The 20,677-nt window shown below is 58.0% G+C and overlaps 1 protein-coding gene across 2 annotated transcripts; it reads left to right on the top strand.

Moving 5' to 3' along the window:
• The first annotated feature begins 5,283 nt into the window (after nucleotides 1-5,283).
• Nucleotides 5,284-20,256, top strand: ACVRL1 (activin A receptor like type 1). Of its 2 annotated transcripts, XM_045873401.3 has the most exons (11): nucleotides 5,284-5,375; nucleotides 5,859-6,040; nucleotides 10,748-10,816; nucleotides 11,374-11,625; nucleotides 11,816-12,027; nucleotides 12,282-12,381; nucleotides 12,731-12,877; nucleotides 13,152-13,427; nucleotides 14,025-14,222; nucleotides 16,650-16,780; nucleotides 17,914-20,256. In XM_045873401.3, exons 3-11 carry the CDS (start codon nucleotides 10,753-10,755, stop codon nucleotides 18,046-18,048), a joined length of 1,515 nt encoding a protein of 504 aa, XP_045729357.1. In that variant the 5' UTR covers nucleotides 5,284-5,375; nucleotides 5,859-6,040; nucleotides 10,748-10,752; the 3' UTR covers nucleotides 18,049-20,256. The 2 variants fall into 2 exon arrangements, with proteins under 2 accessions (XP_045729357.1, XP_045729356.2); XM_045873400.3 differs by lacking the exons at nucleotides 5,284-5,375; nucleotides 5,859-6,040 and having other exon boundaries at nucleotides 10,720-10,816.
• The last annotated feature ends 421 nt before the right edge of the window (nucleotides 20,257-20,677 follow it).

The raw sequence follows: 20,677 nt of genomic DNA, 5'->3' as shown, positions 1-20,677 counted from the left end.
CTGAAAAGCCATGGTCTCTTGGAGGGAAAGGAGAGGGAAGCAGGTCAAAACCTAAATCCTGCTCTGTGGCTATTTACTCCAGACTCACCTTGGATACCTCCCAACCTCTCTTTCCTACATCTGTGCCCATGATCTGCTGTGGGGGAGTTTGGGGCAGAGGCCTGCAGATGAGGAGGTCCAGGAATCAAGAGCTTGCTGAGGGCTCTCCATACCAGGCTGCCTGGTGCTGCAAGGACAGAGCCTGGGCACGGATGCCGGAGGGGTGGGAAAGGGGCAGGATTTATGGCATTTCCCCTCCAGCTGGAAACAAAGGCAGATTCCTGTGTCCAGTTCCAGCAATCCGGTCCCACCCACTAGAGTGGCTGGAGCTGAAGGAAATCCCGCTGGCCTGTGGCCTCACCCAGCTACTCAGACCCTCTTTCGAACAATCTCTCCCAGCTGGGGCCAGGACCAGCTCTCAAATCCTGGGGACCCCCTCCTTGTCCAAATACCAAGCCCTTCCCATTGGGGATAGTCCCCTTAACCCCTCAGACTCTCTCCTCAGGCAGCAAGGGTTCCCTCGGCACCACCCAAGAGCCTACCAGGCCCCCATCCCCTTGCCGGGCAACTCTGCCCACCCTCACCCCACAAATGTGGGATCTGCCTATATTTAGAGAGGGCAGAAGTCCTGATGACTCTGGGAACTCTGGTGCCATCCTAAATGCTCAGCTAGACCTTCAAAGCATCTCCAATGATCTTTCTTTTTTTTTTTTCCAATGATCTTTCAATTAACAAAACAAAACAAAAACAAATAAATGGCCTAAATTCTGAAGTTTTAAAATAATGGCTGAGGATGCCTGGCTGGCTCAGTTGGTAGAGTGGGCGACTCTTGAGCTCAGGGTCGTGAGTTCGAGCCCCACGTTGGGTGTAGAGATTACTTAAAAATAAAATCTTAAAAAAAATAATGCCTGAAGTTTTTAAATGCAGAGGCAGCAGAAAGACAAATATTGCACAGTGTCACTTATATGTGAAATCCAAAACCAAGGCAAACTCATAGAAACAGAGAGTAGAAAAGTGGTTGCTTGGGTCTGAAGGGTGGGGGAAATAGGGAGAGGTTGGTGAAAAGGTACAAACTTGCAGCTAGAAGATGAATCAGGTCTGGGGATCTAATGTAAAATATGGTGACTATAGTTGATAACACTGTATTGTATAATTGAAATTAGCTAAGAGTGTAGAACTTAAATTCTATTCCCCAAAAAACTTCTCAACAACAGAAACATAAACATGAGGGTAACATTTTTTTTATGGGAAGAATGCTTGCACCCCATATCCGTGTATGAAATGTATGAAATGATCCACACTTCAAATACCTTATCATTTTATTTGTCAATTGGACGTCAACAAAGCTGAAAAAAGATGGAGAGACAGCAGTGTGAATGTACTATTTAGAGTCAGCAAAGCAAGCGACAGAGAAAGGAATAGCTGGGAAGGGGGTTGGCCGCAGCAAGAGGGTCTGGGCTGGGCACAGGTGCTTCTCGTTATAAAGTTTCTCTGCAGAATCCCATTTCTTTATTTCACCCCATGCTTATTTGGGATTTTTTGAATTTTTTCCTGGAATGGTTGCCTCATCCTTCAAAGTCCTCTGCAGAGGCTCCACCTTCATCTGGAGAGCAAGCCCTCAGGTAGGTACCTAGCAGTAGACGAGGCAGCAGGTGGTACTCATCTTTGCACAGGTAAGGAAACGGAGCCTCTGACCCTCTGACTCCCTGTTCACACTCTTTCTCCCACCCCACGGCTCGGCCTCCCTCTCGCGCACAACCGGACATCTGTGTGGGCTTTACAGCTGGTGGGGGACTCTCCCAGATCGTTTGCCTTTAGGCGGAGGATGCGGTAGAAAAGGAACTGTCAGCGCCTCGCACAGGTGTGGAGGTGAACGCTCACGTGCCGAGACTCCAAGTCCAAGCGTGGACTCTTTCGCACAGCGGTGGGGCCGGTTTGGGGGAGGAGTCCGAGCCTTGGGGGGGTGCTGTGCGGAGGGGCAGTGCAGAGGTCACTGGCTTGCCCCTCCGCAGACTCGGGGCTGCATGGCAACTCACCCTGAGGCGCTGTGTGGGCACCGCCTAGTCTCAGACCGCTGCCCTGACATACCATCCCTTCCTTCAGAGGCTCCATCCTGAGCTGAGTCATCCCGATGGCTCAGGGGTAGGCAAGCAGCGGATGAACCCATCTCGGGGACATCCTGGAGAGGAAGAGGAAGGTGACTTGGTGGCTCCACGTCTGACAATCTGGCCCCTGTCTGGCAGCCTCTTCCTGGGGTGCTGGGTGGGCTCTGGCTGCCGCCCCCTCCCCAAACCTTAACACCTGCCACATTGACTTGAAGCCTGAGCTGCGATGGACCCGGCGAGGTACCATTATCTGAATCGTAGAGCCAAACAAGATAATATAAGGCTGGGCAGGACCTTTGGAGGTATCTGGTTTAAACCCCTCAGTGTCCAGAGGAGGAAACTGAGGCCCAGAGAGGTGGTCCAGGCCCGAAACCCAGGCCCCACGCCTCCTGGTTTACTGTTGTCTTCAGGACATGATCGATGTCTGCTCAGAGCTGAAGGAGACCTAGAGAGGTCACTTCTCCCTCCCTCTCCTGGCAAAACTCAGTCTGCAGCCAGCCCAGAAGGCTCACTCTGTCTTCTGTGTTGAAGAGATGGACAAATGGAATTCACAGGTATCTGCCCCCCTTCTCTCCTAAAGGAGACCCGCGGTTCTTTCTCCTCCTCAGGTAGTAGAACCTTGTTCTACTGTTTCCATGTCTCTTGCATTTGAAAAATCCCTAAGGTTGGCTGATCTAAATCTCCCACTCTGCAATTTAAATGAAGCAAAGCCTAGCTCACCCTCTGCTAATTCCCCGCCCCCCTGCCTCCCCCCCACCCCCGCATTCTCTTCCTACTCATTCTGGTGCAGAACCAGCTACATAATTTGTGGGGCCCAGTGCAAAATGAAAATGCCGGGCCCTTGGTTCAAACATTATTAAGAATTTCAAGATGACGGGGTGCCTGGGTGGCTCAGTCGTTAAGCGTCTGCCTTCGGCTCAGGTCATGATCACAGGGTCCTGGGATCGAGCCCCGCATTGGGCTCCCTGCTCCGCAGGAAGCCTGCTTCTCCCTCTCCCACTCCCCCTGCTTGTGTTCCCTCTCTCGCTGTGTCTCTCTCTGTCAAATAAATAAATAAAATCTTAAAAAAAAAAAAAAAAGAATTTCAAGATGACAATGGCAGAGCATTAAGCCAAGCGTGGGGTCCTGTGCATCTGCACGGGTCGAATACCCGCGAAGTTGGCCCCGCCCAGGTGTCAAAAGCGACGCTTGAACCTGATACTTATAGCTGGTTCTGAAAGCACAAGTTGTCCAATCTCCTGCCCTTCATGCGGGATTCTGTGTCACCTGCCTTCCACAGGTAAGAATCTCCTGGAGGTTCACCCCACGTACCCTCCCTAGGCTCTCCAGGCCTCTGTTTCACACACTGCTGGGAAATCCTTCTGAATATCTAAATTCAAATCGTAGCCCTTTCAGCCTGTTTCCTCTTGTTCTGTCCTCACTGAATATGGGGAACAGCTGGTCCTTCTGAGTAATTAATTTTGTACACTTGGACACAGTTTGTAATTCCTTTTCCCTTTCCTCATTGGGCTGAGTCCCCAGGGCTTTCTCCAACTCTACGTCCGTCCTCGATGCCTTCCCCAGGTTCTCTGTGTGCTCTAGACGCTTAGGGATCACAAGAAGCCCTAGAGAGCCCCAGTTGGGGTCCAGAACACTCAGTGCTCTGGCGAGGTGGGGGGGGGGTCTCCGGCAGGGACTGACGTTCCCGTCCCCCAGTTCTCCATCAGGCCCTGTTTTCCTCCTCCAAACGCGACCCTACTTTCATCTGTTTCATGACCCCTTCCCAGATAAAGTCCCCCGTCCCCACCGACTCTCACCAGCTACTCTGCCCTATAGCCATGTCACTGTTTTGGTGTTCGTTGTGTGTCTCAGACGGAATGCTTCCCTTGGGGAAGCCCCCACTTCCACCTCCTAGGACAGAGATCCATGGGCTGGGGTTGGGAGAAGTTTATCAGAAGCCAGAACGGCTTGGGGGGGGGGGTGCGGAGAGTGGGTATGAAAGATGGACAGGAGGCCATACTCCGAAGTGGCCACTATAATCTGAAAGAGCAGATACCGTAATCCCATAGTACTTCCTATTGGCTGCAGGACACAGCTCTGTCCTGACACTGAAATTTGGGTGTGCCTTGGTTCTGGAATTCACAATGCTCACAAGTTGTGAAGCAGCTGCGCGGTGGGGGCTGGGGAGGGTTTCAGCAGAGGAAGTGAGGTCGGTCAGCAATTGATGGCTGGCTGAGCCTTTAGCTGATGTCCCCCCAGCCTCTATTCCCAGCAGGGGGGGGGGTGTCCCTGGCCCATTTTACACAATCTTCTTAGAGGAAGACACCTTAGAGGTCCGCTTCTGCTTCCAATACTTGCTCTTTCTGCTTAGCTCTGAGGCTACCACCTCCCCAGCTTTTTTTTTTTTAATTTAACACGTTCGTTGAGGGCCTACCCTGTGGCAGGCACAGCCAGCCGTCATTTTCACTATGCACTGAGATAAGCGCCATGGCCTTCATCCTCACGATGACCCTGAGAGGCTGGTGCTGTTGATTATGCCCATTTAGCAGATGGGGGGAGTGAGGCATGGAGAGGTGTCACTTGTCTAAGGTCACCAACTGGTCTGGATTCCCAGACTTCAGGGTCTTTGCGGATAACCAGGAGGCTAGAAATGAAGTCCTGCCTTCAGGGTGCTCACAGTGGTTGGAGCAGAGCAAGACGATGATGTCAGTGTTCTGAGCCTCTGCAAAGGAATCAGGAGGAAGAGCGAGTCTCTCTCTGGGGGAGAAGCCATTCTGCTCCGCTCCCCAGTGCCTTGTCTGCCTTGTCCCATTAGCGTCCCCACATAGGTGCCAGACCCATCTCCATTTGGTGGGGTGAGGGCCTGCCTGGAAGGGAGCATCCAAGGCAGCCCCTAGCCTCTCCTTCCATTTCTGGCCAAGCGTTGGAGGGAGAGGCATCCTTGTCACTGAGCTGTGCTGTGGCTGGAGGGGCTCTTCTGTTCTCACCACTGACCCAGAGCAGCCCCATCTGGGCCTGTTTACCCTGCGCCGAGCAGAGAGAGGCTGCGGAAGACGGGAGTGAACAAGAGGGGGTGAAGGGGCAAGAGGGAGGAGGCTGAAAGATTTGGACCGAGTGGGGAGTCCTCGGGGGCGGGGGTAGGGGGCAGAGAGGGCGGGGCTAAAATATTTCGGATCCTGCCAGCCCCAAACTGTGCCCCGGCTGCACTGAGCCTCCTAGGCCCAGGACCAGGGGCTGAGGGTGGGAGGACAGGTAAGTCACCTCCCCTGCCCCCCTCTCCCCGCGGTCCTGCGCTTGGTGCCCCCCTTCCAGTCCCGGATTCCAGGCCGCCCCCTCCGCGGCTCAGAGCGGGAGGGGGCGCCTCCCCCTCCATCCCTTCCTCGGGCCGGCCCTCAGACCGTGGCTCCCGCCTCGGCTCCGGGTCCCACGGCTCCGGGCCTGATCCCCACGGAGACCCCCGCGGCCCGAGTCCAAGGACCGCCCCCTCGGGGAGGCGGATGTGGGAGGCTCGGGGCGGGGGCGCAGCCGCGATCCCCGGGCGGGGGGCGGCCGAGGGGGGCGGCTGTCCTCGGATTCTGGGAGCCGCGCGGGGGAGGGTCCGGGCCCTGCGGCCCCAGCGAGGGGCGAGCGGGCGGCCCGTCGGCTAGTTGGGCAATAGGAAACGGTTTATTAGGAGGGAGTGGTGGAGCCGGGCCAGGCAGGAAGACGCTGGAATAAGAAACATTTTTGCTCCAGCCCCTTTCCCAGTCCCAGGAGGCCGCCGCGCCATCCGCGCCGAGCGAGCCCCTCCCGGGCCCCAGCACCGTCCCAGGCCCCGCACGACCCGCGCCCGCAGCCGTCCAGCGCTCGCCCGGCTACCGCGGCCGCCGCCGGGGAGGGGAGGCGCCCGGCCCACTACCCGCAGGGCGGGCCCAGAGGTGAGTCCGGGTCCGCGGGCCGCCTGACCCCCCTCCTCCACCCCGCACTGGCCCTTCTTGGGGCAGATCCCAGAGAGCACCTCAGAGAGGTCGCCGTAGGGTCAGTCCCGGCTCCTCACTAGGGCAAGCTGCCCCTCGCCTTCCCCGCACATCTGCCCGTGAAGTTTCTGAGACTGGAGCAGACTGGGCCGAACCCGGGCTGGGAATCAGAAAACTTCTGGCTCCTGGGGCCAGTCACTTAACTTCTCTGCTCCCCTAGCCTCATCTGTAAAATGGGCAGAAGGGATTCCTGCTCTTCTTCCCAGACGAAGGGTCACGTGTCCCTCCAGGCAGCTGCCTTCACCTGAGAGTGAGCATCTACTTCCAACCCTGTTGAGTCCTCCCCCCCCCCCCCCCCCGCCCCCACTTAAAGCCCACCTCCCAAACCAGCCGTTTGCAGTTCTTGCTTAAGGAATCTGCCACTGTCATTCCATCCTACAAACCTCACCTCCAACCCTGTATGGTCAGATAATCCCCATGCCATGGCCTTCCCTGGGGATCCAGGCCAGAGGCTTTCCCAGTCTCCCCGCAGGCTGGGACCCCAGGTTTTCAGCCGGCCCTGGAGGTCAGTGCTGTTAAGGGCATCTCTGGGCTGGCTACCCACCTCGCTTTTCTTCTTGAAGGACAGGGGCGTAGCGGACTATAGTGCTCACCCTCTCTGTAGGGGCAGCTTCGGCCTGAGTCGGGGTCTGTCCTCTCTGATCCCTCTCTGCCCCATTTGCCCTAATGCCTGTCCTCCCATTTCTTTGGGTGGTAAAAACAGATACCATCTACTGAGGACCTACTATGTAGTCTTAGATGTACACTTAGCTACATTTTTCTCCTGTAATCCTGGCCACAATTTAGCAGGACAGGTCCTGGAAGGGAAAGAGGTTCAGACCTGAGTCACTTGTCCAAAGCCCCATGGATGGTGTAAACGGTGCTGTTGGGTTTTGGGGTGGCATTTATTAGGCGCTTACTGTGTGCCACTGAGTACTCTGCTAAATAAGTTTACTACAGTGTACCCCTGAAATGAGCACTCTTGTTATTCTCATTTTTTGTAGGAAGCCTAAGCCTCAGAAAGTTTAAGTAACTTGCCCCACATCTCATAGCTCTAAGTGGCAGGGGCAGGCTTTGAACCCAGAGGCAGGATTTGAACCCAGGTAGAGGCAGGATTTGAACCCTGACCCCTGTTTATCCAGTGCTGCCTGCCCCTTCTAGAAGTCTGGCCCTAAGACCAAGGCTTGATGCTTCATCCCACGGCCGTGAAGGGCCACGGAGGTGATGGCAATGAAAGTGTTGTGTGTATGGGACGGGGCCGCTCAGTCTAGCCCTCTGCTGTTTGGCAAAGCCTTGCTGGCACACGGAGCGAGGATCTTGCAGCCCTGTGACGGCGCCTCGGGTGTGCCGAGGAGAAACAGAATGACGGACACCTCCTGAGCGCGCCACGACTCTGGTTCTTCCGCTGAAGACTAAGCCCACAGCAAGCAGATGATTTCTGTCTTCACATCTAAACAAACCCGCATCGGGCACCCAGCGATGACAACAGCTCTGTGCAATCTGTTACTGTCCGCAAAACCCACTTGCTCTTTCTCCTCCTTTGAGGGACTCACTGAACACCCAAGAATTGGAGGCAGAAAATGTCCAAGTGAGGATTTATTACCATTTATTACCAGCATACCAATACTACCAGCAATTTAAGTCGATCAGGACACACGTGGTGATTGTAGGCAAGAAACTTAACATCCCTGAGCCTCAGTTTCCCCACTGGATGGTTGCCAGGATTAAATGAGATTAACCGTCAAACTGAGTCCTTAGCACATAACTAGTATTCAGAGACGGTTAATTCTTATTATGAAAGCTCTCATGGTGGTAAGATAACGTTTGAAATTAGTTTGGCACTTGGGATTTCTGGCCAACAGCAGTGATGCTTCTGTCAGCAGAAGATCTTCCAGCTTCGAAGTGGAGGGATGCCACCCGTCCCCGGGAGTCTGTGCTCGAGTCCGGTGTCTGGGCCAATCATTCAGGGTCGCCTGGAGTTCAGACTGGTCAGGACTCAGCACCCTCCTGTACTTCACTCCATGCTGGGCCCGGTTAAAGGCTGGAGAGTCACAATTTTACTCCACCATATTCCTGAGATTAGACCAGAGGTGGATTCTGCAAAAGCTGCCAGGCCCTCCCTGCACCATGGCTGAGCCTGGGATGCTGGAGAACAAAGCCCTCACCCCGCTCTCCCTCAGCAGTGTCTCCAAGTCCCTGGCTTCTCCAGTTGGGGGACGGTGGGAAGGTGCCCTGGTGGGAGTGAGAGTCTCTGCCCTCTGCACCCTGCTCCCTGTCCCCCAGCGGGGCCCCACACAGTGAAATGAAAACACGTGGACCAGATTTAGCACCATGTAGGACACATTTCTCAAGGGGTGGTACCCATGCCAACTGATGAGAATTACCTGGAGACCTTTTGCTGGTCCCAGTTGGACTGAAGTCAGAATTTGGAAGTAGGGGGTGAGACCAAAGAATGTGCATTTCTGACGAAGCGCTTCAAGCGATTCTGATGCATAATAAAGTAGGTAAGAGGGTACACTGGGGCACAGAGAAGGGGACGCATGGGTAGAGAATCCGAAAAGGATGCCCAATTTCATCCTTACTGTTATCCACCCTTTCCTTCCTGCCCCATACTTTCTCCTTAGCGGCTTTCTGGGCAAGCAAAAGCTTCCATGGATGGCTTCCCGCCCCTACTCCAGTGGGCAAATTCAGCCCGTCTGGGCCTCCTTCCCCAGCTACCAGTCCCGCTGCTGAGTGCTTGCCAGAGCCCTCACTGCCTGCCGGGAAGGGCAAGAGGCAGGAGGTCAGGCAAGAGGCTGGGGACACAGCTGCAGCAGCCCAAGGCTCTGTTTCCTCCCCCAGCCCTGGGCCTCTGGGGCAGAGGAAGCCCAGGCAGGAAGACCAGAGCTGCCACCAGCCAGAGAGGCCCGTGAGCCCCCCCTACCCCCAACCATCCTGCCCTCAGAGCCTCAGCACCATGGAGCTTCATTTGGTACCCCATTCTTTTTTTTTAAGATTTTATTTATTTATTTGACAGCGAGAGACACAGCGAGAGCAGGAACACAAGCAGGGGAGTGGGAGAGGGAGAAGCAGGCTTCCCGCCGAGCAGGGAGCCTGACGCGGGGCTCGATCCCAGGACCCTGGGATCATGACCCTAGCCGAAGGCAGACGCTCAACGACTGAGCCACCCAGGCGCCCCTCGGTACCCCATTCTTAGACTGTGGGCCTGCCGAAGCCCATGTGGCCAGCCAGCCAGCCCTCCTAGCTGTGTTATGCCAAAGACACTCCCTCTCCCTCGTGTTAGCTGCTCCTGCCTGGGGATCCTGTCCCCAGGCACACACCTGCACACTCGCCACTGTTCAGAAAGTCCTTCTTGCTGTCTGACCTCAGTCCTTCTTGCTGCAGCATCAGCCCTTATCTTCTTGTTCTCAACCTTTGAGAAATGAAGAAGGGGGTGGCTTCTGGAGTACTAGATGGTTTGGGACCTGGGTTGGGGACTATCAGAGATCAGAATTACTTCCCTAACACTCTCTACCACACTTCTGGAAAAGTTCAACCTTAACCAGCCACGGAAGGTCAAACATTCAGTGCCTAAGTATGTTTCACTTCCCCTCCCACACTCACTGGCCCTACCCCCACCCCTTCCCAGGACAGCAAGGAGAGAGAAGGAAGGGGGCTAGGGAATGGTTCAGAGAGGGCATCTTATACTCTGGTGAGGTGTAGAGAGGTTTCTTCACACCTGGCATGAGCAAGCGCTGTTCAAGATCTGTATGGTTGTACAACCCTGAGGGCTCAGACCCAGGCTGCCACCTGGATTGGGAGACAGAATGGAGAAAGCAGTGGCTTGGGAGTCTGGACACCTGGGGTGTAATCCTGGTACTGCCACTGACCTTGGACAAGTCTGACCTTGGACGAGTCTCCTCCTCTGTCTGAGGCTTAATCTCCATCTTCTCTAAAATAAGGAGCTGGACTTTGTGGTTTCCAGAGTGTCCCCCTAGAATTCTGCCATGGGGCTGTCCCAGCCCCAGGCGGCTCTTCCAGGCCCTGTAGCCACCCCAGCCTGCCCTGAGAATATCCCCTGAGCTCTCTGCTGTGCGTGACTCCTGCCTGTTCTATCCAGACCCCAATCTAAACAATCTTGATTCCTGTTCCCAGCTTGGCGGGACCCTGAATGGCAGGAAGTGAAGACAGGAGCCTGTTTATGTTTGAGGCAGCCAGTGCTAGGGGGGTGGGGGCACTGGGAAAGGGGTGGACGGGGGTGGGGTGGGGTGGGCAGGAGGCAGAGGACAGAAGGGTGGGGGGGGACTGCTGAAAGGATGCTCCTTCCACCCTGGCCTCATGCCCTCTGTGCCCTCCAGTCTGAGCTCAGAAGCAGGGGTAAATAGCTGGGAGTCCCCCAAACTCTCCGTCACTTAAACATGGCTCCTCCACCCTTTACCCCTAAGAGGATGGTTTCCATGGGGAAGTGAACCAGGACTTCCCCTGCAGGCCCCGCCCCAAAGCCAGACACAGGGAGTAGGGAGGAGGCTCCCTGCCCCCCCAAAAAGCTCCCAGTGATTTCCTCTGGGTGGGAGGGACCCACAATCAGTGGCTGAAAACACCGAGGGGATCACATTTCACAGATCTTGCTGTACCCCCTGTCCTCTGCAGAGACCATGACCTTGGACCTCCCCAGGAGAGGCTTTCTGATGCTCCTGATGGCCTTGGGCCTGACCCAGGGTAAGTACTAGGGAAGCAGGTAGGGGACAGGGGGCCTGGATGGGGAAAGGGCTGGCTGGGTTCAGCTCTTGCTGGGGCTGAATTTGAGGAGCTGGGGAGAGGGGGCACTTAGGAGCTTGGCTGGAGGGTGGGAGGCAGGCTCAGTTAGACTAAACCCCCAGCTACCCCAGCCCTCCTCTGCTGTCCTTCTGATTCAAACCCACAGGATGGTGCTCTACTGGCCTCCAGGGTGGGAAACTCTACCCGGGGGGTGCAGAGAGTGGGCACGTTGGCAGGGAGGCCTGGGAGAGCCCTCAGGGTTGGGGCTGGGAGCCAGGGCTGGGCCTAGAACCGGGAGCGAAGGTCCTAGGATCAGGGAAGGGACAGTAGCCTGGTTCTCATTGTGTCAGACGGTAAGGTTCTGGAAGGAAGGATAATCTAAGGATGGGACTAAAGGACCAAGGCTTCAGGGGGTGTGTTTGAGAGGTCAGAAGGGAGGCGTAACTGGACAGACCCGGCTGGGAGGCCCTGCCTAGGGGTTGGGCCCGGAGTGGCTGAGCTTCCGGTGTGTATCCCAGGCGACCCCACAAAGCCCTCTCGGGGCCCGCTGGTGACCTGCACCTGTGAGGGCCCACACTGCAGGGGGCCTACCTGCCAGGGGGCCTGGTGCACGGTCGTGCTGGTGCGGGAGGAGGGCCAACAGCCCCAGCAGCATCGGGGCTGTGGGAGCCTGCACGAGGAGCTGTGCCGGGGGCGCCCCACCGAGTTCGTCAACCACTACTGCTGCTACAGGCCCCTGTGCAACCACAACGTGTCCCTGGCGCTGGAGGGTACGTGCGGCCGCCGTGGCCGGCCCTCCCCATCCTCTCGGACCTTCCGCCCCGCCCGCTCCCACCTCGCGCTCTGGCTGGGGGGCGGGGCGGGGGAGGCAGGACCCTGGGATCGGACCGGCAGAGTGGCCAGGTGGGGGGGCGGGTCTGGCCTGGTCGAAGCTGGGCCTCAGTGTGTCCCCTCCACCAGCCACCCAGATTCCTCCGGAGCAGCCGAAGGTAGATGGCCAGCTGCCTCTGATCCTGGGCCCCGTGCTGGCCTTGTTGGCCCTGGTGGCCCTGGGTGCCCTGGGCCTGTGGCATGTCCGGCGGAGGCAGGAGAAGCAGCGGGGCCTGCACAGCGAGCTGGGCGAGTCCAGCCTCATCCTGAAGGCATCCGAGCAGGGGGACAGCATGCTGGGGGTATGGGCCTGGGGGAACCTGGGATGCGGAAGGGGGAGAGGGGGAGACAGGAGCCACAGAATCAGAGGGGGTGCCGAGGGACAGGTAGCCAAGAAAGGCACAATCGCAGACACTCCGAGATCTTAGTGGGGGTGTGTGTGGGGGGGGCCGAGTGAGTAGCATGTGGGGCACAGCAGCAGGGCCCAGCTTAAGGAGGAAGAAATGGGCTGGGCCAGGTGGGGGCAGCCTCTCAGTGGCCTGTCCGTACCCCCCAGGATCTCCTGGACAGTGACTGCACCACAGGCAGCGGCTCAGGACTCCCCTTCCTGGTGCAAAGGACAGTGGCGCGACAAGTGGCCCTTGTGGAGTGTGTAGGTGAGCCATGGGTGAGCCTGGGGGATGGGACCAAGGGCTCCCGTGAGCTTGCAGGAGTGAGCAGCTCTTGGCCTCGCAGTCGTGGGCAGGGCCAGGCCCCGAATGGGAATTCTGCTGGGTAGGGAGTGGCTTGGAGATGGGTCAGGGCTAGATCCTTCTGGAGGTGCTGGGGGCAACAAGGCAAATGGGGCTGGGGCTGGGGCTGGATTAAGCGAAACATAAACGTCAGTGGTTCTGCGGTTGGGGGTCAGTGTAGCACCAAGATGGGGGTTTCTTCTGGGGATCCCCAAGCCCAGGGGCTGTGCGGGCCCAAATGTGACCTCTCCCATCCCGCCCCCCATCGAATCAGGCAAGGGCCGCTATGGCGAGGTGTGGCGTGGCCTGTGGCATGGTGAGAGCGTGGCCGTCAAGATCTTCTCCTCGAGGGATGAACAGTCCTGGTTCCGGGAGACCGAGATCTACAATACAGTGCTGCTCAGACACGACAACATTCTAGGTGAGTGGGGCATATGCTAAGCCAGGCCAGGGGCTCAGCGCCCTGCACTCAGGGACACCGACCTAGTCCTGAAGGACTCCCGTCGGCCCCTCAGCCCTGACCTCTGACTCCAGCTTCCTCTCGGACCTAAGCCAGCCCAGCCTCCAGCCCAGCCCCAGCTTTGCCCTGACCGTCTGGCCTCTGTCCCCAGCCCCAGCCCTGACCCTGACCCCGATCAGTCCAGCCTCCCTTCTCCCTCGCCCCTTGGCTGAGCCCCCTGACCCTCTGCCCACAGGCTTTATTGCCTCGGACATGACTTCCCGCAACTCGAGCACGCAGCTCTGGCTCATCACGCACTATCACGAGCACGGCTCGCTCTACGACTTCCTGCAGAGGCAGACGCTGGAGCCCCAGCTGGCCCTCAGGCTGGCTGTGTCGGCCGCCTGCGGCCTGGCTCACCTGCACGTGGAGATCTTCGGCACGCAGGGCAAGCCGGCCATCGCCCACCGAGACCTCAAAAGCCGCAACGTGCTGGTCAAGAGCAACCTGCAGTGCTGCCTCGCTGACCTGGGTGAGCTGCTGTGCAGGGGCGGGCCCTTTGCAGGGCGCGGGGTTCGAGCCCCCCCCTCCCCACTAGGTTCTGCCTTTGCCTGCTCGTGCGTGAGTGTGTGTGGCGACAAGGACGCTACCAATTGGTGCTTTAAAACCTCCTGGTGCGTGTGTTATCTCATTTCACCTCTGTGAGAGCCCCACGGGTTTCCTTGCAGCTCCTTCCAGCATACCGCCCTGGCTCCGGGAGTTGGGAGAAAGGGGCAGGGCACCAGGAACCTGGGTTCTCACCCTGGCTTCATTTGACTGCATTGCTCTCCTCACCAGGCCTTGGGGGTTCTGCTCTGTGAAATGGGCACAATAACGCCTGCCTTGCCGACTCACGTCTCTCCGGGCGCTTGGGCACCTCGCGGGAGGGCTACACAAGCCTAACCAGGACAGGTGGGCTCTGGGTGGCTGCGGTCTCCCAGCCCGCCTCCAGGCAGGTCTCCGTCTGCCTGGGGCTCCATGTCCCACCATCTCTCTCCACGCCCACCTCGCCTCCTGCACCCCAGCCTCTGGGGCCACCCTGCCTGTGGGCTCGGGTGAGCGGCAGGAGTGACAGGCCTGGTACCCACAGGCCTGGCTGTGATGCACTCCCAGAGTAGTGATTACCTGGACATCGGCAACAACCCGCGAGTGGGCACCAAGCGGTACATGGCCCCCGAGGTGCTGGAAGAGCAGATCCGCACCGACTGCTTCGAGTCCTACAAGTGGACAGACATCTGGGCCTTTGGCCTGGTGCTGTGGGAGATTGCCCGTCGGACCATTGTCAACGGTGAGGGCCAGCCCTGCACAGGGTGGGGAAAGAGGCCTGGGGCAGATGGCTAGACAGGCGGGACAGGCAGGAGACAGGGGCTTCCTGCGTGGATGGTGCCCATGGCCTGAGGGTTCAACTGAGCGACCTTTTAAGCTGTGACCCTGTGGCGCTGTCTGGCTGTGAAATCTTGGGTAAGTAGTAATACCAGAAATATCAGTAGCAGCTAACTTCTGAGCTTACACATGAGCTTAAACATGCTATAGCCGTGTATTATCTTAGTTCATCATCCCGTGTTGGCAGGAGGTGGTATCACTTCGTGGTTAAGAGCATGGGCTGGGAATCAGACTGCCTAGGTTCCCTTCCTGATTTGCCACTGACCACGGGCAGGTTACTTTTTAAACCCTCTGGGTCTCAGTTTCATTTGAAAATGAGAATGAAGATAGTTCTAGTTGCTGAGATAATCCTACGACAGTATCTGGAGCTATTCTGGGGCTCAGTGAATATTCGTGGCAATTGATGGTAATAACGAATGCCTGACACAATATCATCCCCATTTCACAGGTGAGGGTACTGAGGTACAGAATCAGAGCTGGCTAGAGGCAGCACCAGGGTCTGAAACCAGGCAATCTGACTCCGGGGCCATGGTTTCTTTGCTACAAACATGCAGGATATAACAGCATCCGCACTGCCTGCTTATCGCTGCCTCATTATGACTGGGGGTGCCTCTGGAGGGGCTGGGAGCAGGTGGAGGGCCTTCATTCCCACTGGCTAGTACAGGGGCAGCCCTGTGGCCGGTGCCCTCCCAGCCCGGGAGTGGATGGATATTGGGTGGTGGTCGTGACCAGACGGGGAGGCTTGTCAGTCTCTGTGGAGGCTGTCTATGGGGAGGGATTGCTGGCGGTCCTGACAGGTTGGGGACAACCTCAGGTTATGACTGGAGCTCTGTTCCTTGAGGACAGGGACATTCTCATTTCCTGAGCGCCTGCTAGGAGCCAGCCCCATGCCAGGCTTCATTTACCCTCAGCATCGACAGGTGGAGGCCAGGGTGTAACCCATCTCTCTGGGAGCCTCTCGAGGGGCTCAGATTCCTGCCCCTTCAGGTGTGAACGCCCCGAGGAGGCTCAAAAGACCCCTGGGTCGGGGTTGGGGCAGAGGGCACCTAGAGGGAGCCGAGGCCCCTTGGAGGAGGCTGCCGGCAGGAAGAGAAGGCTGGACCGGCCTGGGCTGAAGGGGGAGGCGGACTGCAGGCTCCTGGGGCGGAGGGAAGCTCTGTCAGCCCCACACAGATTCGTGGCGCATTATAAACACTGTAATCTGGTGTCAGCCCCGGCACTGATTAAAGGCCCATTAGACACGCTCAGGCCTCTATGCAGCACTGATTAGGGCTTGAGCGGCACAGGGGCCGGCCTGGAAGCCCGCCACGGGGAGAACAGCTGGTGTAGGGCCTGCTGAGGCTGTGGCCGTGTGGCCGCGGCCCCCCCCTCCGCCTCAGGCTGGGAAGCAGGGCCGGGGGCTGGTCTGGGGCGCCTTCTCTGGGTCTGGCCTCTTCTGCCTGAGCTGTCCGCCACTCTGCACGCAGCATCTTCAGAAGGCTGCCGCTAAGGGACGACGAGGAGAAGCGGCGCAGGCGGCCGAGGGGGGACAGCGGGGCCTGTCGCTGACGGTGGGTGGCTGTTACGTGGACCTGCGCAAAAATCCCTTTCTCCTTGTGCCACATCGTCCCCCGGCAGTAGGCCAGCTCTCCTCCCGCGAGCGGAGCTCGGAGGTCAAGCGCGTGGGCTTCGGTTAGACCGGCTGGGCTTAAATCTTAGCTCACTCACTTACCTGTGTGATTTTAGCCAAGTTTCTTCACCCCTCTGGCCTTAGTTCCATTGTTCATAAAGTGGAGCTAATAGTATGACTTATCTCCTGGGGTTGTTGTGGGGATTTGATGCAATGCTGTCGGGACAGCGCCTGGCACAGCGTACGTGGCCAGTAAACGTTTCTCTCGGGCATCTGGGAGAGTCCGGCCCGGGCCCCGGGTGGGAGGCAGCCACGGAGGGACTGGGACAAGGTCGGGCCCAGGAATCCGATGAGATGAGTTTAAGCCTGGACTCTGCCCTTACTAGCGGTGTAGCCTTGGGCTCAACTTCTCTGAGCATCAGTTTTTCATCTATAAACTAGAGGTAACAATAATACCCATTGGGTTGTCGCAAAGATGAAGAAGGTAGAGCATGAAAGTGTTTATAGCACAATGCCTGGCACACGGTGAGTGCCAAGATCAACAGCTGTAATTCTTATTTGTCAACATATTGAGGACGTTATAGTGGCCCTCTCAGGGGTAGCATGGGTCGGACAGCTGGTTTTCTGGGCCCTGAGACAGAAGGTGGGCAAGGCTCTCCTCGGGATGGTATGGAGCCTTCTTGGGGTGCCGAGTGACTGTCCCATCTCCCCCTCCATCCTCAGGCATCGTGGAGGACTACAGGCCACCCTTCTATGATGTGGTGCCCAATGATCCCAGCTTCGAGGACATGAAGAAGGTGGTGTGTGTTGATCAGCAGACCCCCACCATCCCCAACCGGCTGGCTGCAGACCCGGTGAGGCCTCCGCAGGGGCTGGGGTGGCACGGGGTGGTGGCTCACAGCTGGGAGTTCTGGCCCGAGGAGCACGTGCCCGAGGTCTCTGCCTCACCTGCAGAGATTCCGGAGGCTAGATTCCAGGGTCCCTCCCTGGGTACTCCCTCCCACATCCCTGGCCTGTGGACCCCCGAGATTTGGGTTATGCTGGGGTTTTCAGAACCTTCCATCTGGCCTGAAAAGTCAGAGTCTCTCTGTTGCATTTCTTGCTATGAACTTTTGCTGTTGCTGTTTTTGTTTTTTCTCAAAACACTCCACATTCATACATAAGACACACACACGTGTATGTAAACACATACAGGCATGCACGTGCTTCTACGTAAACATATCCTCCCAGGTACGTATGCGGCGTGCACATACATGCCAGACTGCTGGTCTTGCGAGGACAAAGAGCATGTCTCCCTCGCCGCCTCATATCCCTGTTCTCTATCGCTATGCTGGCCCACAAGGAGTGCTCAACCGATGTTTCCGGAAAGAGTGACTGTACATGATATACACATACGTACACAGACAGATGTATGTTTCCGCACAACATGCCTGTCCATAAAGAGCCACATATATGCGCTGCTCTGCGGACACACATATACATTCCCTGTCAGGGGGCAGCTTGAATGCTGGGGCTGCTGAGCGTCCTGGGCTGGGTTCCACCTGGACACTAATGCAGTGGTCACTGGGCCCGGCCAGGGCTGGCGGAGGTGCTGGGGACACTGCCCTCCGCACTGGGGTCCGGCTGCAGAGGGGCCCCGCAAGGCTCGCACATCTCCCCTTCCCCGGGTATAAGATATTCCACAGATACTCCTCACCAAAGGGGGCCTGAGTGTACCCGAAGAGCTGAGTTAGAACTGTCTTTCTGTCCTGCCTGCTGCCTTCCACCCCCTTCTCACTCCACTGTCTTCCTCTCTATCTGTGTCTCTCTCCTCTCCTCCTTGCCTCCCTTCCCCTTCATACCACACTGGCTTTCCTCTTCCCCTCCTCAACACTCTCACCTCCCTCTTCTGTCTCCCCATTCCACGGTGTCCTCCTTGCCGCCCCCTTTCCAGCTTTCCTGACCCATGTCTCTGCTTCCTCCCCTCTGCCTCTCCCCGCCCCCGTAGGTCCTCTCAGGCCTGGCTCAGATGATGCGGGAGTGCTGGTACCCCAACCCCTCTGCCCGCCTCACTGCGCTGCGGATCAAGAAGACACTGCAGAAGCTCAGCAACGGTCTTGAGAAGCCCAAAGTGATTCACTAGCCACAGGCCTGAAGCCTGACTCCCCTCTGCCTGCAGTGCATGTGGGGTGGGGGCAGACGGTGGCCTGTCTGGGTAGAGAGACGTAGTGTGAGTCTGTGTGCTGGGGAGGAGGGTGCCCCTCTATGGGCCGGCTGTGCCTGCCTGCCGGCTCATCCAGCCAAAAATACAGCTGGGCTGAAACCCGATCCCCCGCCGTCTGGCCTGCTCAAAGCAGCAGGCTCCCTGACGCCTGGCTCCCTCTCCACCCTCATGCCCTGGGCGCAGCCCCTACCACCCCCAGGACAGGATGCGAAAGAGGCCCCAGAGCCAGGGTGGCCAGGCTAGGGAATCCCAGTCGCGGGCCCAGAGCCCGGGCCTGCACTTTTCCCCCTGCCCTCGGTTAACCCCACTGCCCCACCAGAGCTGCCAGGGTGACACAGGGCTCTGTCTAGCCTTCAGTATACATCTCGCTTCTGGCATCAGCCTCACACCCAGGGTCTATCATTTCCTCTCTGTGGGTTTGCCTGGGGCCTCTGTCTCCTGGACAAGACCCCACCAGTTGAGCACCAGCTGCCTGGGAGAGCTGGGGCAGGCCCTGATCCTGGGCCCCTTCCCCACCACCAGCCTAGCTCACATCTTAGGACATTAAACCCAGGGAATCCTGCTGCAGGTGTGTCCAGGTCAGAGGACGGTGGAGAGGTAATAGGTCAGATGGGGGAGGCCCAGAACCTTCAGAACTACTGGGAGACGCTAAAGCCAAGCACAGCTCGGGAAGGGCTCAGCTGGGAGTCAGGAGACCCAGGTTCTGGCCCTGGGCAGTTGCTCCATGGGACAAGAATGAGGCCTTCACTGTCCAGGACCTTTGTTTCCTCATCTACATATTGAAAGATTCAGTCCTGATGTCCTTTGAGGTTTTTTCCGCTCTGATTTTCTTTGAAATTTCAGCCTGTGTCAGAGGTCAGTTCATCAGTCCCTTCTGTTCCTCTTGCCCCAGCCCCTGGCAATTTGCCTCAAGGTAGGGCCTTGAAAATAACTTAATCTGAGGCCAGGAGTGCCTGAAAGACCTCCTAGACAAATTCTACAAGCTCCAATTCCTGCCTTAAACCAGTAGCCATCTTTGGGTTCAGACAGCCCTGGGCCTTGTGGCAGGCAAACCAGCCACTCACCCCACTCTGTGGCTTAGCCTTCTCTGTCCAGGACTGAGAAGGGCTGAGGACCAGCTTCCTGCAGGGCCTCCAAGGCTCAGAAGACATTTGGCTCCAGCCAGCAAGCCTCCAGCGCTTAGGTTCCTGCTCTCCACTGGCCCCTGGCCCAGGCCCACAGCCTTGGCCAGGCCCCAGACAGTGTGTGTCTAGGAAGAACCTGGTGGCTGTGGAGAAACACATGGAAAGTTCAGCATTTGGCAATGTCAAGGGTGTATGTCCATGCAATGAAGAGGTTACCCCAAACCCTGGGCGGGTGGGTGGGCTGGAGGTCGGTGGATGGGAGGTAGAGCCTGAGGGATGGGGGATGGGGGGGCTCAGGCTAGGGACAGGACAGTCCCAAGCTTGGACGACCTGGCATCTCAGCCCTCGGGGCTGGGTGGAGAAGGACCCTCAGTTCTCCACAGGAGGTGGCAAAAACACAGCCTCCTCCCCTCCTGCTGTGGCTGACCCAGCACAACCTCCCCAGGAGGCTTGCGTGCTGCTTCCGCCAGCCACCGTGGCTCTTTCCCAGGCCTGTCTCCCCATGTTGTGCAAGGTCCGCAGCACAACCAGGAAGTGAAACTGCATGAAAACAGAAAGTGAGAGGGACCTGTTGGGTCCTCCGATGAGCTCGGGACACTTTCATGTCTTCTGGTCACTGGAACCCACCCAGCCCAGGAGCCAGTCCCCCCCCTCCCCATGCCAGATTTGATCTCTGCTGGATGGGGTGTGCAAAGTGTCTCCTCCTGGGACTCCACAGCCAGAAACGGAAGGCCACAGCTCCCTGGGGGGCTGGAAAATCCCTGAGGGGGAGAAGGTCTGAGGCAGGAGGCGGAGTGACAGGGGCCGTGGTGCTGGGAGAAAGTAGCCAGTGGCTAGGGAGGGAAGGAGGCCCTGGGGAGAACAGTGTGCCTGGTGCTTCTGAGTGCAGGAAGGAAGGTGTGCCGGGGCCCAAATTACAGTCTCTTACTTGGAGACACTGTGGGAGCACCTAGCTTGTGCCGAGCACATAGTAGGTCCTCAATAAACCATGCTTGAATCTCGAGCTCCTGCTGAGTCTTGCCAGGCTGGTGCCTCTGCAGTGGTTTGCCGCAGAGGAAACTTGACGGGGCAGGGAAGGAGGGGGCCCCAGGGTATCATGCCCGGTCTTTGCCCTGCGGGGACAAGTCACAGTTGGCGCAGACCCCTGCGCCCGACGCCCACCCAACGGCGGCGGCCCAAATCTCAGTTCTGTCCCTGGGCTGGGAGCAGCCGGCTCGTGGCGCCCGCCACACCGCCCTCTGCTGGCCGACGGCTGCCCAGCGGCCGCCTCCCGCCCCGCCCCTGCGCCGGGACCCGCGGGCCCTTCCCGGGGCGGGACCGACTCCCGCGCGCCCGGCGCCAGCGTGCGTGCGCTCCGCTGGGCCTCGGTTTGCAGGCACTGTCCCCCGAAAACCACAGCTAGGAAGGAGCTTTCTGCGTCTTTA

The sequence above is a fragment of the Mirounga angustirostris genome, unplaced genomic scaffold (genome assembly GCF_029215605.1).
Source record: "Mirounga angustirostris isolate CCGP_5_RB_7025 unplaced genomic scaffold, mMirAng1.0.hap1 SCAF_5, whole genome shotgun sequence".
In the NCBI taxonomy this organism is placed as follows: Eukaryota; Metazoa; Chordata; class Mammalia; order Carnivora; family Phocidae; genus Mirounga; species Mirounga angustirostris.
Note: the sequence above shows the minus strand (reverse complement) of the source record. Positions and strands in the feature narration are given on the sequence as shown.